Source organism: Drosophila suzukii, chromosome 3 (genome assembly GCF_043229965.1).
Source record: "Drosophila suzukii chromosome 3, CBGP_Dsuzu_IsoJpt1.0, whole genome shotgun sequence".
Taxonomy (NCBI): Eukaryota; Metazoa; Arthropoda; class Insecta; order Diptera; family Drosophilidae; genus Drosophila; species Drosophila suzukii.
Window position 1 is genome coordinate 89319101 of NC_092082.1, and position 13861 is coordinate 89332961.

The 13861-nt window shown below is 39.1% G+C and overlaps 2 protein-coding genes across 5 annotated transcripts; both read left to right on the top strand.

Moving 5' to 3' along the window:
* The first annotated feature begins 2946 nt into the window (after positions 1-2946).
* On the top strand, positions 2947-11366 carry LOC108016136 (uridine phosphorylase 1). Of its 2 annotated transcripts, XM_036819431.3 has the most exons (6): positions 2947-3207; positions 4653-4722; positions 9601-9724; positions 10014-10361; positions 10428-10799; positions 10870-11366. In XM_036819431.3, the coding sequence occupies exons 2-6, from the start codon at positions 4667-4669 to the stop codon at positions 11011-11013; spliced, it is 1044 nt and encodes a 347-aa protein (XP_036675326.1). In that variant the 5' UTR covers positions 2947-3207; positions 4653-4666; the 3' UTR covers positions 11014-11366. The 2 variants fall into 2 exon arrangements, with proteins under 2 accessions (XP_036675326.1, XP_016938232.4); XM_017082743.4 differs by lacking the exons at positions 2947-3207; positions 4653-4722 and adding an exon at positions 8361-8575.
* An 802-nt stretch (positions 11367-12168) lies between these two features.
* Positions 12169-13723, top strand: LOC108016149 (uridine phosphorylase 1-like). 3 transcript variants are annotated; one of them, XM_036819646.3, is made up of 6 exons: positions 12169-12418; positions 12475-12598; positions 12654-12995; positions 13054-13195; positions 13253-13446; positions 13502-13723. In XM_036819646.3, exons 1-6 carry the CDS (start codon positions 12408-12410, stop codon positions 13601-13603), a joined length of 915 nt encoding a protein of 304 aa, XP_036675541.3. In that variant the 5' UTR covers positions 12169-12407; the 3' UTR covers positions 13604-13723. The 3 variants fall into 3 exon arrangements, 2 of the variants coding, with proteins under 2 accessions (XP_036675541.3, XP_036675544.3); XM_036819649.3 differs by having other exon boundaries at positions 12178-12418; positions 12484-12598; XR_010654178.2 differs by lacking the exon at positions 13502-13723 and having other exon boundaries at positions 12177-12418; positions 12654-12999; positions 13253-13393.
* The last annotated feature ends 138 nt before the right edge of the window (positions 13724-13861 follow it).

A 13861-nucleotide genomic window follows, 5' to 3' on the forward strand; every position in this document is an offset into this window, starting at 1 on the left:
TGTCCATATGAGCTAGTTTTCGGTAAAACTTCAAATCTACCAAAACACTTTAATAGCATAGATAAAATAAAACCCCTTTATAATATAGAAGATTATGCTAAGGAATCCAAATTTAGATTAGAACAGGCAATTAAGAGAGCTAGACTAATGCTAGAATCTCATAAGCTGAAACAGAAAATTAGTTACGACAAAACTAGTTTAGATTTCGATTTAAAAATAGGAGATCAGGTTTTATTGAAAAATGAAACAGGACATAAGTTAGATTCGAAATATACAGGTCCTTATAGGGTAGAACAAATAGGAGATAGAGATAACATAACTATAATAAATAACAAAAATAAAAAACAAATAGTACATAAAGATAGATTAAAAATGTTTATTTCATAATTGCATTTAACATAGCCATGTTTAGAAATACTTATGAGTGTAACCATGTTTAGAAATTCTTTTACACTCCATGTTAAAAAATACTTTTTCTTTTAATACATATATTATTACCAATTCCATTCTCTTTAAAAAAAAAAAAAGAAATTAAAAAAAAAAAAAAATTTTTTTAAACAAAAATAAATATTTCTTTAAGTAAAATATATTAACAAAATAACTTCATAATATTACGTTATTTTTCAAAAGGAGGGAGATGTAGTATGCACTTATATCGAATATCTACTGTACCAAGAGTACTTGAAACAAACACACTGTAACACTTTGTTGCAGTGTTTATATAAACAAAAGGCTCGGTCAAAAACCCTAAGTGGCCGAAACATGAGTCGATCGGCGCGCTCAAAGAAAGTGCAAGTGTCAGCATTCTGTTGCACACGCCGGCCGCTCAGCCAAACTCAAGTACATACACATGCCCTCGCGCTCCAGCCAAAGAGAGCATAATTTAATACACTTTATATACATAAGGTATACATAGCCATCTCTCTGCCGCCCAACTGTAAGCAGCGCAGCTACGAGAATTAGGCTTACTTAGATCCTAAGGCAAATTGTAAAATCAGAAACAACTTGACGTTGGAAGCGGCATTAACGCTGCTCCTGCCAAGCAAACCAAATAAATAAAGAGTATAACAAAACAACCAAAGAGATGCGTTATCAATAAAAATGGATAAAGATTATTAACCTTTCCAACACAAGGAGTTTCACACAACATTAACAAGTAAATAAGCAATTGTCTGGTGGGTATGTTGAAAAACTTAAATCGTTTCAAGATGTATTATTTCTAGATTTTTCGTCTTTGCTATTAAACCATATAGAGTTTATTTATTTGAAAGCTTTTTCCATATGCCAAGCCCCTTAAATGTTATTTTCCCTTTCATTTTTTTGTAGTGTGCTTTCCACTGACACGCGTCTGATATTAAAATTCCTAATGGTTCGGTCCCTCCTTTATCCCTAAATCCACCATATGCTGAGTTCTCAACTGTTGATCCCACGTTGCGTATGAGCAATGTCTTGTCGATTGCGTGCCCCATGAGATATAGAGACGATGCGATTCCCGGCATAAAGTAATGATTATTATTATTATGCAGCGAAATGGAAATTTGAGACCATGGCTATGAAGATTTCTTTCTTGTCACTTGAGTAAGCGAACGTTTTGGAGAGCCCTCGATGCGGAGCCCCCACTCGATTGAGGAAAATTCATCAAAGCGAACAGTTTAGTCACCGTTTTACTGCCTCCACCGACGACTCTTTCTCTTCCCTGGAAAAAAAGGGGAGGGCCTGTTCCGCCCAGCGTAATTCGTAATTCGAATTTACTGTCCATGTCGGTGTCGTGTCATGTTGGACTTATTATCTCCGTCTGGGCCGCAGTCAAGCATGGCGATGTTTTGGGGCATGAATGTTTGTATATCTATGCCTGTATGTGAAGGCTTGGAAATTAAGCAATAGAGAACAGGGGAAATTTATTTGAATGCCAATGTCAAGTTAAAGTCAAGCCGCCTATTGGTTACATTTAATTAAAAGAACCGGTCGGATGTGATCTCATCTGAAGGGAAAATGTACAGATTTCATTGGTTTGTTTATAGTGTTTTATTATTTCTTTGGAGGCTGTGAATTCCTTGGCATTGAAAAATAATTGCTTCTAAAAATCAAATCATAAACAAACAAATAGTATTTTTGGTAAACAACTGTTGTTTTGGCTAAACAGAGAAGTGTGCAGACTAGTTTTCATTGATATAAATAAAAAAGTTCATACACTATTCCTATTGTTTATACATTCCTAATAGATTTAACCTATCTTTCAACTAGCGGAATTCATTCAAATTTATTCGAGACTTCCACTTGAAGCAGCATTTCCATTACGAAAAATCCCTTACATTCTTATGCTCAATAAAATCCTCAATCCGCTTGAAAGGGAAACGCTTTACGACCCCCATAAAACGGAATAAAATGAATAAACAAATACCAACTTGGTTTTTCCTTGCCCAACATCACGTTTATGAGGTGGCATACATGGCGTATGCGCAACGACCACCCCCTCACTGCAAACATTGAGTATACGACAGCGTGCCCTGATGCAGACCCACCTTGTTTTGTATTCAATTTTGCAACACCTTTAAGGTTGTTAAGTGCACATTAAAAAATAATTAAATTCAGCTTTAACGGTCAGCTCATGTCCTGCAGACCCCGTAATTAAGAGATGGCCCAGGGAGGCTCGTGTAGAATGGTCTGCGCAGCAGCTGTTGCATAGAAAGTCGAAACTCACTCTCCAGTTCTTCGGCTTGAGTGAGATTTTAGTGGAAATTGTAAACAGTTTTTATTGGCTTTGCTTGCTTAGCTCTCTGGCTATATAATTAAATAACCCCTGGACAGTGGCAACGATTTTGTAGACGAGTGATTCTGCGAAGAGCTCCTTTGAGTGAAAAGCGAGAGAGTGAGCGAATTTCGACCGAGTAGAGTCGAACCATTTCAGTTCGCTACGTGGGACTCCCCTTCAGTCAGTTGGTTTTGAAACCTCGCGCAGCTCTGGTCGTCGCTCTCCTGTTTTTATCGTACCCCCGTGTTTTTTGTATCGAAAATAACTGAGAGAGAGTGTGGAGAAAGGGGAAGAAAGCGTTCCTGTTTGCTTCACGTGCCTGCAGATAAACAAAGCAATTCAGCAATCGAAATACCCAAGTATATCGTGACAAAGCAACGTGGAATAACAGTTCTTCGATTTTACCTATCTGGTGCATATCAGGCGAATTAAGGCTAACACCTAGAAAACTTTACGTAAGTCGGTGGGGCAAAAGAAAATTACAAGAATACTAAACTAAAAATCCCAACTATGGTGTCTGATACGAAAAACTTTCTCCGTTAATGCTGTCTGTGTAGAAAATCAATAGCTCAATTCTTGGTGTTATCCTGTCGCAGGATACACACACATGCGAATATTGCACTGTCTTGAACCAGCTGCCTGCATAGAGAAGAGGGTTCTTGAAATAATTAGAAAAGTTCTTGGGAGTAGAGGGAACGAAATAATTGTATCAACCCTCTCCATTTCTACCCCTATTCCATTTTATCCCTCCTATTCCATCTGCATCATTCGTTGGCTTGTTGTTCATTGGAACGGTTCAGCAAACGCTTTCAAGGCTATACCCACTTTAATGGGTCAACAGGCGGTGTAGATAGTTAAATGGATTATCTTGGCTGTCAGCGGAGGAGGGGCGATTAATCAAGATGGGAGGTAAACTTTAAGACTTAAGTTCCCTACCTATCTTTGTCGTATCCTGTTAATAATTGTTTTTCCAAGACTCTAAACAAATGCCATAAAATAATCCTCTGATTATGTCAACCCCCAGAGAATTCCCGAGAAGTATGCAACAGTTCCTTCTGTTTATCTTATTCCTAATTTCAAATTCAAGGCATAGCCAGCAGCCGAGTAAACATGGCTGGAAAACAAGTATAAACAAAGTGGGCAAATTGAGGACTCCGCAGTTGTCCTTCCCTGCGGCGCTTTTGAGTTCTCACTGCCTGGTCCAGCTAATTGTGGCTGGCCTTGAACTTTCGCCCAGCTAAAAAAACAGCCCACACCGAAAGATACTTTTGTGCTAAGTGTGGCATAACTTTCTGAGAGGCTGCCCTGCCATGTTGGGGGCAAAATAATGCTGAAAGTGCCAGCGGATAAGCCCCGAAAAATGAAAAGCTTAAACATTTAGCTGGTCCGTCGGGGTCTGCAAACATTTCAAGGACTCCGAGGACTCCAATGATTGCCACAAACATCCGCACAACTTGCAGCACCACACGAACCATAGCATTGATGTTGGCACGTGACGTTTGCTTGACGTTTTTTAATTAAAAGCTGTCAAAATGCTTTGTGCGCGCTTTCCACTTTTCACTGTACACATAGAGAAATAAGAGATTACAAAATATAAATTATGCATGTTTGTAAAGATACAAATGTGTGTGTCCTTTGAAATACAGGAATATATGTTCCTATATTTGTATTAAAAGTTTTAATAGGTTTCTTTACGTGTATCTCTTTTTCAATGGTATTTCCCCCTTTTTCCAGCCTACAGCAAAGCTTATTTAGGCCTCCCAATGTGGTACGCATTTATATGGGCTTAGCATTGCCCTTTGGAAAAGATGCTGCCACTTGGCACATCGGCATTACGAGCTATTAAAATTCCATTTGCGTTATAATTTCTCACTCTTTCTCCTCGGTTTTTTGTTTGCAGGTTCCCACCGCAAGATGTCGCTGCTCGTCGCCGGAAACAGTACCTCCCTTTCCGAGGAGGAACTCGACGAGTAAGTACCCGTAACTTTGCTGGCTGAAATTAACAGCGCGGCTTTCAACTTGGGCTGACTTAATTCAAAGTTTTTGTTCTACTCGCCTGCAAGTTTCGTTCCAACAATGCCGGGGCTGTAAATATAAACTTTGGTGACAAAACTTCTCAACTGACTAACAATATGCCAACAATGGTTGGTAGGTAGAAAAGTTGGTAATGCGGGTGCTAAAGCAATTTGAACGCACAAGGTGTTTTGGATTACCCATTTGATTGGAGGCTGAAACAAAAATATATAGCATGCTTTTGGGATTAACTTTAATTATAGGTAACTTTGAAAGAAAAGGTATATTGAGCACGATAACTATGCTTGTTTTGAGTTAATTTGATTATATAAATCTTGATTGCTTATTTCATCCAATTTTAAATGTTCACATTTATCTATGCATCATAGAAAAATGGCCTTGCCAAAAAATATAATCGCTAAAAGTGATTTAATGAAAGCAATTATATACAAGTTTTAAATGTATGATTTGAGTTAAATAATATTAATAAATCTGGTTCGCACAAGCAGAAAGCATTTTATTAAGCTCAAAAGGCCGTAAAATGCATTTAATTTGACATATTGCATAATTGTATATTAAATTTCACTATAAAAGGCCATTGGTAACAGAAAAATGATATATTAAATCGTTTGAACTTTTAATAAATGGGTTTCCTGTTGAAAGTTAAGCCGGGACAACAGACCCATAATTCTCTTCCCTTGTCAAAAAGATATCCTCCTTTTTCCCCGGAGGACACAAATCATTGCTAATTGGTTTAAGCATAATCGCATAATGTCAACCACGCACAAATTGCCTTTAATTACTGGCTTATTCAGCTATCGCTCGAATTATGTCAGCCACAACTGCGACCCATAAATAGCTTGTATCTAGCCCAGTATTTGGCACAGTTTTGGGTTGATCAAGTGCGAAAATAACCAGGCGGGGGCGTTTCATTATCTGTTACAGGCCCTCTGCGACCTTGGCTTTGGAGTGGGTGCAGCACCACCCACTCCCGACATTGCCCATACGCACAGTAGTCGCAAGTTCAAAGCCGGCAAAACAATAAAGAGCCAATTATCGATTCGTGCTGGCCCTCTGGCATATGCCAGCCAGTCGAATGGCCATATTGCCAAACCGCCCACATTTCAAATTGGAAATTGGGTGGGTGGTTCGATGCCAGTGGTGCGTGAGTAATGCAATTTGGGATGGGTTGAGATGACAATGACTTGTCCCCACTGAACTGTCCCTGACTTTTGCTTTCTTCGCCCCCGATTTCTCATCTCTTTTCGGGGGGCTGAGTATTTCCATAATAAACCATCTGCATTGTCCGCAGCTTCATTTGCATTTCTCTTGTCTCCTTGTTGGACTTGCCATGACCTTCTGTCTGACTTTCACCTGCACTCGCCCTTTGTAATTACCAGACCAACAATCAAGTCTTATCTGAGACCTGCAGAAAGGCTTAATAGCTTTGTCCGGGTAAATGCAATTTCATTTTCCCCCGAGCAAAGGCTGAAATGTGTGAGCAGCTGAATGGGCCCAAGAACCTTAAGGGATTTCCATTTAAAGCTCTCTGATTAATGGCTTGCCATGTGACGTGACTAATGCAAAACTCGTTCAAAGCTGAAAAAGCTTTCATGCGTTTCAAAAAGGTCCCCCGCAATGGAATCGATTTTGGAAACATGAACTTTCACTGGGGAAAAATTAAGATAGTAATTAATCTAAAGTATTTGGAACATTTTTAAAATAAATAATCATTTTTTTGAAAATTATTTTATGTGTCACTCTAAAAATATTAAACCTTTTCTTCTGGTGCATATTTTTCTTAATAAGTACTGGGACACCCATAAATAGATCAAGTGCTTGAGCTCACAAAGAAAAAGACTAGATTCATTTGTTGCTGCCTCTGACAGCCAAGTTTACTGAGGGTAGCCAAGTGGAATGACCCAAGGAAAAGACTTGAAATGGCCATGTCTGCGTACTCATCTCAAATTACAAAGAGTTCCTCGAGAAGGCCCTCATCAGATGATATGGCAAAAACAAACATGATTTTCGGTATTGAACCACTTTTATAGGTTTTTGTTTGGGTTAATGAGTTTTCTTTCTATTACTGGCTATTCAAACAAATATCAAAGCAACTCTCGCATAGTTTTCGCTTACATAAAACAGCGATTTTTGTTTGGCTTTGCAGCTGGCCAAGTCAATCAATGAATGGTTACGGGGAATTGGCCAAGTTAATTACGAGTTTGGCCATTAAGTGAATTCCACCGCTACCGCACTGTGTTCACTGTTCGAGTGCGACCTCAAAAATGAAATTGTGAGCCCCATCACGTACATGGAAACCCTCTCCGTCTCTTTCTATTTTACTCTATCTGTCTCTGTTATTATTTCTCTCCCTGTCTCTCTCTCGTTACTTTACTGAGCCAACACAGCCGAGCCCCCTTTTTGACTTCTTTTGACTAAGCTTTCTTTTAGCCGCTGCTTTTGCTCTTTTCATTTCATATAATACCCATTAACTTAACAAGAGGGTAAGCTAGACTCGGAACATCTAATTTATATTTTCTCCTGTCATAACATGATAAAAATATTAGTAACAGGAGCGGTGTTTCTGTTTTGTAATCCAAATTTTAAAAAATACTGTTCAAATATTAAAGGCGCGGTAAAAGTATGCTACAAAATATTTTACTTGCGTTCTAAGGAAACTTCAATAAAAGGTTCTAAAAGTTTATATATTTATCAAAGAACACGCATTATTATGATACATACTCGTCAAGAAGTATCGGGTTCCTCTTGGTCTGAGTCGAACCCGTATTTGTTTACCTTTCATTTTGTTTAAGTTTCCTTTTTTCTTTCGGTTTCTGTTTGCATGCCTGAGTGTTGACTGGGTCTACCTGTTATAATGGTAGAATGGCTCGTTGCAGTGGCCACATTCTTGGCCAAGTTGAAACAAGACTTGTTATGGACTTATGGACAGGCAAATATTTATGCCTGCGATAACGGGTGCTCAAATTAGATAATTTTATACAATTATTATCTAAATTTTTTGTTGCTAAATTAAAATAAAGGTCCAATTAGGTTTATTATCATCTCATTTGCAAATATCAGAGGTTGAAGAATGTGAAACGAAATTCGTAGCTAATAACCAGTTTAAAATATACAAGACCAAAAATACCGAAATCAATTTGCATGTTTTCGGAATTAGTATAATGAACCGGCTGCTTGAACAGTAGCGAGCACCCTGTTTGTAAAGCCAATAAAATGGCGAAATTGCAAAAAATTGGATTACGCAAATTCGTTATGCTCCGCTAGAATTTCGCTCCAGGCGGCAGGCAATTGCACTTGATTAGTGCTGCATAAGTCGGTTTGAACTGATAACAATCGGTAGTATGTAACCTTGCCCCTAGAAACTAGCACGTTTCCATTACAATATAAAAATTGTACAATATATAAGTATTATAATCAAATTGCGCAGCATAACTGACGGTCAGCTTCCGAAATCATAAAAAAGGTGCTGCTATTTGTTACTACTTAACAGAGGCGGCAACAACAGCTCAATAACAGACCTCTGTAAAGTTTCCTATATAAGACCCGGCGAAACCCAAGCAATTTTTTCAGTCTCCCTCGAAGCGTTGACGTGTATATACGAATCCATAGTTTTGTTTGTTTCGGTTTGCTGTTAGTTGTGAGTCAAAAAGGACATTAAGGAGGTGACATCATGGCGCCCACTATTACCGACAGTCAGGCGCACGATTTCAAAGCCCACTACGATTGCGCCCACAGGACCTCGCTGCAGGACGATGAGACAGACGATGCATACGTGAAGAAGATTACGCGGTAAGGACGCTTAAACCGGTTTTCGTCCTGCAGCTGCTTCTCAAGGGATCAGGGGTTGTTGGTTTTGGCGGAAGTAGACAGTTCTAGAAATTTCCATTACTAAAAATGTTTTTTTTTGTTTTTCTTATTTTCTATTATAAGATTATAAAGAAACCCTACATTTTTCGGCAAAAGTATTGTCAGTTTTATTTTCTGTATACTTTTTATTTGATCCGGTTTTCGTTTCATATTTATTCATATTGAAAAGTGAGTGCTGTTTAATTCCCCGTACATTATAATCGGATGTTTGTCGGTGGCATAACGAAATATGTATACGTATTTCCCTTATCAATCAAGGTCAAGACTACACCGGGGGTTTTTTTATTTGCCTATGCTCACATCATAGCATTTTGCTTTTTGTTTTGCTCCCACTTCTAACATGTTTTTTTTTTCAATTCGCCGTTTGACGCACTTGATAAAGAAAATAGACTGGTGATGGTGAAATTCAGACCCCCTGGGAGGTCTCTGTAGACAATATTGATTAGAAAGGCCAAACTCAAAGCTGAAACTCAAAACCGGAAAACTAAATCCCCTGTGTGCTTATCATGATTGTGTGACAAAATAAATATAAACCATGATATTAAAGAAACTGAGTTAGTTAAAGAATTATTGCAGTAAATCTTTTTAATTTCAATTTAACTAAGAATGAATAACAAAACGAAAAATGAATAATAACATATGAGTACGCACAAGATACAGTGAAGGGAATTCCAGCAATGACGAATTTTGTCCTGCCCAATTATTGATTAAACTTTTTGGGGGCTTGTTCGTGCTGCTATATTTCTAGGAAATTCGTAGATAACCTTATCTTTTATCAGAAAGCGACAATTTTTAAGTGGGCTATACTGTGTACAATTGTCAGCTGAAAGTAATTAACTCATTCGTTTTCTTGAACCGAACGTGGGCGTAAATTAATGGGAACCGCAGCTGGTGATTTGAATAAAGTCGACCAGTTTTTTAAATAAACGCGATTTTTTTTATTACAGGTACTCCGATGGCACCGTCAAATTGCGCAACTCAAACATTGAGCTCATGGACCAGGACATCCTATATCATCTGGCGTTGGGCAGCGAGAGCCACGACCTGCAGGAGATGTTTGGCGATGTTAAGGTGAGTGGCCTAAACACCGGTCTTTTAAATTATTCATTATCTGAACTCGTCAAGTGGTTGAGACTAGACCCAGGCCTAGACCTTGATTGTTATCAAATCAAGTGGAGCAATCAAGTTAATTATACGCCTAGTCAGTCTGATTTATAAACTTAACGAACTCTGATAACAATACTGCAAAGATCTGTACTTGTAAAGCAATCTGTAATAATACTACGGAAACCTGAAATACGAAGCAGTGTATTCCCCTTTACTAGCAAGCTTATGTAATGATTTCTGAATTCTTCGACAGTTTGCTTGCATGGGAGGAACTCCCAAGCGCATGGAGAACTTTGCCCACTTCATCATGAACGAGATTGGATACAAGTTGCCAGCTGGCACCCAACTGCAGGACATCAGTGCCTATTCGTACCGCTACTCGATGTACAAAGTTGGACCCGTTCTGTGTGTCAGTCACGGCATGGGAACGCCCTCGGTCAGCATCCTGATGCACGAGATGATCAAGCTTATGTACCACGCCAAGTGCAAGGACCCTGTCTTCATCAGAATAGGCACCTGTGGAGGAATAGGTGTCGACGGTGGTACCGTCATCATCACCGAGGACGCCCTCGATGGTCAGCTGCGAAATTCCCATGAATTTGTAAGTATTACTGTGCTGTAAACAAGATTTTCAACAAGATCTAAAAATGCATTTCATATTTTACAGACCATTCTGGGCGAGACCATCCATCGCCCTGCCAAGCTGGACAAGAAGCTGGCCCGCGAGCTAAAGTCCCTGTCCAGTGCCGATGATCCATACGATACCATTATTGGCAAGACGCTGTGCACCAACGACTTTTACGAGGGACAGGGTCGCTTGGACGGGGCTTTCTGCGAGTTCAGCGAGAACGACAAGATGGCTTACCTGGAGAAGCTGCGCGAGAACGGGGTGGTCAATATCGAAATGGAGAGCACCATTTTCGCGGCCCTGACCCACCATGCCGGGATCAAGGCAGCGGTGGTTTGTGTGGCCCTGCTGAACCGCCTGAATGGGGATCAGGTCAACGCCCCCAAGGAGGTCATGCACGAGTGGCAGCAGGTGGGTGATCTAAAAATATATCCTCCTGTTTAAAAATACCTACTTAAATATATATTTTTCCCTGCCACAGCGCCCTCAGATCCTCGTGTCGCGCTATATTCGCAAGGTGCTTACACATAATGGGCAGCTAAAGAACCTCTTTGGTCACCAGGGATCCATCAAGTCGCCCCGACGCTTCAAGCTCGTCCAGCAAGAGTCTCAGGCCCACGAGTAATCAGTGGGTCACATCGCCAGGTTCATTTAATTATACCTTCTTACTATATGTACGTTCCAGTATACAATGGTGTTACAACATTCCCTAGTTTAGCTCTGATTAAGTTCCTAGCTTTATTTCTGTGTATATCGCCCTCAACCTCGTTAGATAATTTAAACCCGATCATATTGTACGTAAATTCATTGAAATGCTAGACGCCGACATATGTTACCACAAATCTTATATATATGTATACCTATAATATTTAAAAACGGTATCACTGAATGTGATGTTCAAAGGTTATCAAAAATAAACGCTTTTGAGATCACAAAAGAAGAAACGAATATAGAAATAAAATAAATTGTTAATTGTTATGTTGCATATTTTAAATGGGGCTACTCAATAAGAAAAGGTTCAACAACAATAAACACTCTTAAAATAACAATTTATTGCTACACATCTGTTTAATAAATTATTCTCCTATATTGTATTGGAATTCCTAAAGATCTGTTAAATGTACATGTTGATTAGTGTTGCTACCGTAAACTCGACTCCAAAGCAAAACCAACAGCACATAATCTTTCTCTGTCTAGTTATATCCAAATTAATTAAAACAATATGAAGAAGAATACAAATGCTGAAGATAACATCAACATATTATTACGGATAGCACATGAAAAATATACAAGTTATATTGTAAAAACGAAATTTATGAAAAATATTTCAACGGTATATTAAAAACAAATTGTAATTAAATTATACAAAAAAAACTTATTGAGATGTTAATCTTTTTGGGGGAAAGAGTTACGTTGTATAGTGTTAAAGGTCACTGTGGAAAATGTTTGAACAGCTTGTGAAATACTCTCCGTATTCTGTAATGACGTCTTAATATTTCTGGATCTGAGAACCTTCTGTTTGTATCAGCTGGAACGTTTGCGATCGAACCAGACTGATCACCCTGCCCAGTCCCATTTTCAACACGATCGTCACAATAGTGTGCCAGCACTCAAAGCGAACGGATCGCACACCACCTAAGTCGTACGTTGACACAAACAAGTAATACATATAGTGTGTGGGAAAAATAAAACGCTACACTCGAAAAATATAGTTATATCCCCTTCAAAAATATTTTTATATTCTGTTCAAATATAAAAACCACAAATATTTCTTATTTTTATACACAGTTTGATTTATAACATCTATTCGAGAATACTTAAAATAAGTTTTTATTTGGATAGATATACATAGATTGCCAATTTTCTGGCAACAAACAGACGCGGTGTCGGCAAACAACACACATTTTTGGGGGCAATCATTAGATAGCTAGTTTTGAAGTCCAGCAAGATTATATACAAATTTTGTTGTCTTCAGATTTTGAACGTTTTTAAAAGAAATTTCAAAGGAACCATCTCAAAATGTCGAATAGGTGAGTATGAGCGGATCACAGAATTTAAAAAATATTGCATTTATATATACTAACAGCATCGTTAGATTGGCCAATCCCCATTTGGACACGATGGCTTCGGACTTTTTGTACCACTTGGATATTAATGTAGCAAATACCCAGGACACTAGTGATATTCAGCAGAAATTCGGTGATGTCAGGGTGAGAAAATGATAAAAAAAATCAATTGTTCTCGACTAATTGGGGACTTTTTAAGGTGGTCTGCACGGGTGGAACTGCATCTCGAATGCGGGAGTTGGCTCTATACATGCGGAAGGTATTGGGAGTGTCAGACCCGAGTGATCCGGTGGATTTGTGCGAACGCGGCCATCGGTATGCCATGTACAAGGTGGGTCCGGTACTGTGTGTAAGTCACGGGGTGGGATCCTCCACTTTTAGCGTTGTGCTTCACGAGCTGCTCAAGCTGGTCAAGTATGCCCGGTGCCAGAATCCCATCTTTCTGCGAATCGGCACCTGCGGAGGACTGGGAGTGCCACCTGGTACAGTGGTGGTCACCAAGGATGCATTTAATGGCCTGCTGCGCAACGAACATCAGATCGTAGGTAATAAATTAACGAATTTTGAAGACTACATATAAATCCCTTCTGTTTTATCAGGCTATTCTGGGAAAACTTGTGGTACGACCAGCTCAGTTTTCTGAAGACGTGATCAAAAATATAATGGAATACGGTGCCGATCCTAATGACGGTTTTCAGACCATAAGTGCCAACACAATGGGAACAGATTGCTTTTACGAGGGTAAGTGATACTGAGTTCTCAAACCAGTGATGCCCAATGACAAGTTTATTGACCTAGGTCAGGGACGCACCGACGGAGCTATATGCGAGTACACTGAGAAGGACAAGATGGACTTTCTGCAGAAGTGCCATGATCTGGGAATCCGAAACATCGAGATGGAGGCTAGCATGTTTGCCTCAGTAACGAAAAAAGTGGGAGTCAAGGCCGGGGATGTTTGTGTGACCGTGGTGAATCGCCTTGAAGGGGATCAGGTAATAGAAATTCCAAAAATATATATACCATTCTATATATACAATTTCTCTTCAGGTTACCGTCACCATGGACCAGAAGCACGAATTCGAGCAACGACCCTTCCTGGTGGTTGGCCGTTATATTAAGAAACTACTCTCCCAGAATCTTTTAAAATAAATAGTCGGTTGATTTAAAAAAAGATCGAGTAATAAATTAGGATAGGTGGTGAAATGTTAGATGTTCATTGGAACCCGCTTGGCAACTTTTAATAAGAAAAATCGGTTTTAAATAAAATAATGATTTTTGTTTTGATGGTGGTTTGATGAGTGTATCTTAATTCTCTACAAGCGGGTCATATATATATGATTGAGTGTATTATGCTCACACAGTACACTCAGCACTCAGGCTGCCCATTGAATTCTTAAGTCGAAATGC

What these genes read in the sequence shown, in the direction of transcription:
- LOC108016136 (XM_017082743.4), top strand. Translation starts at nt 8,457, where the DNA reads ATGGCGCCCACTATTACCGACAGTCAGGCGCACGATTTCAAAGCCCAC. An exon ending in AGATGTTTGGCGATGTTAAG is followed by an intron (nt 9,725 to 10,013) that starts GTGAGTGGCCTA and finishes ATTCTTCGACAG; the next exon opens with TTTGCTTGCATGGGAGGAAC. An exon ending in TCATGCACGAGTGGCAGCAG is followed by an intron (nt 10,800 to 10,869) that starts GTGGGTGATCTA and finishes TCCCTGCCACAG; the next exon opens with CGCCCTCAGATCCTCGTGTC.
- LOC108016149 (XM_036819646.3), top strand. An exon ending in AGAAATTCGGTGATGTCAGG is followed by an intron (nt 12,599 to 12,653) that starts GTGAGAAAATGA and finishes GGACTTTTTAAG; the next exon opens with GTGGTCTGCACGGGTGGAAC. An exon ending in ATCGCCTTGAAGGGGATCAG is followed by an intron (nt 13,447 to 13,501) that starts GTAATAGAAATT and finishes ATTTCTCTTCAG; the next exon opens with GTTACCGTCACCATGGACCA.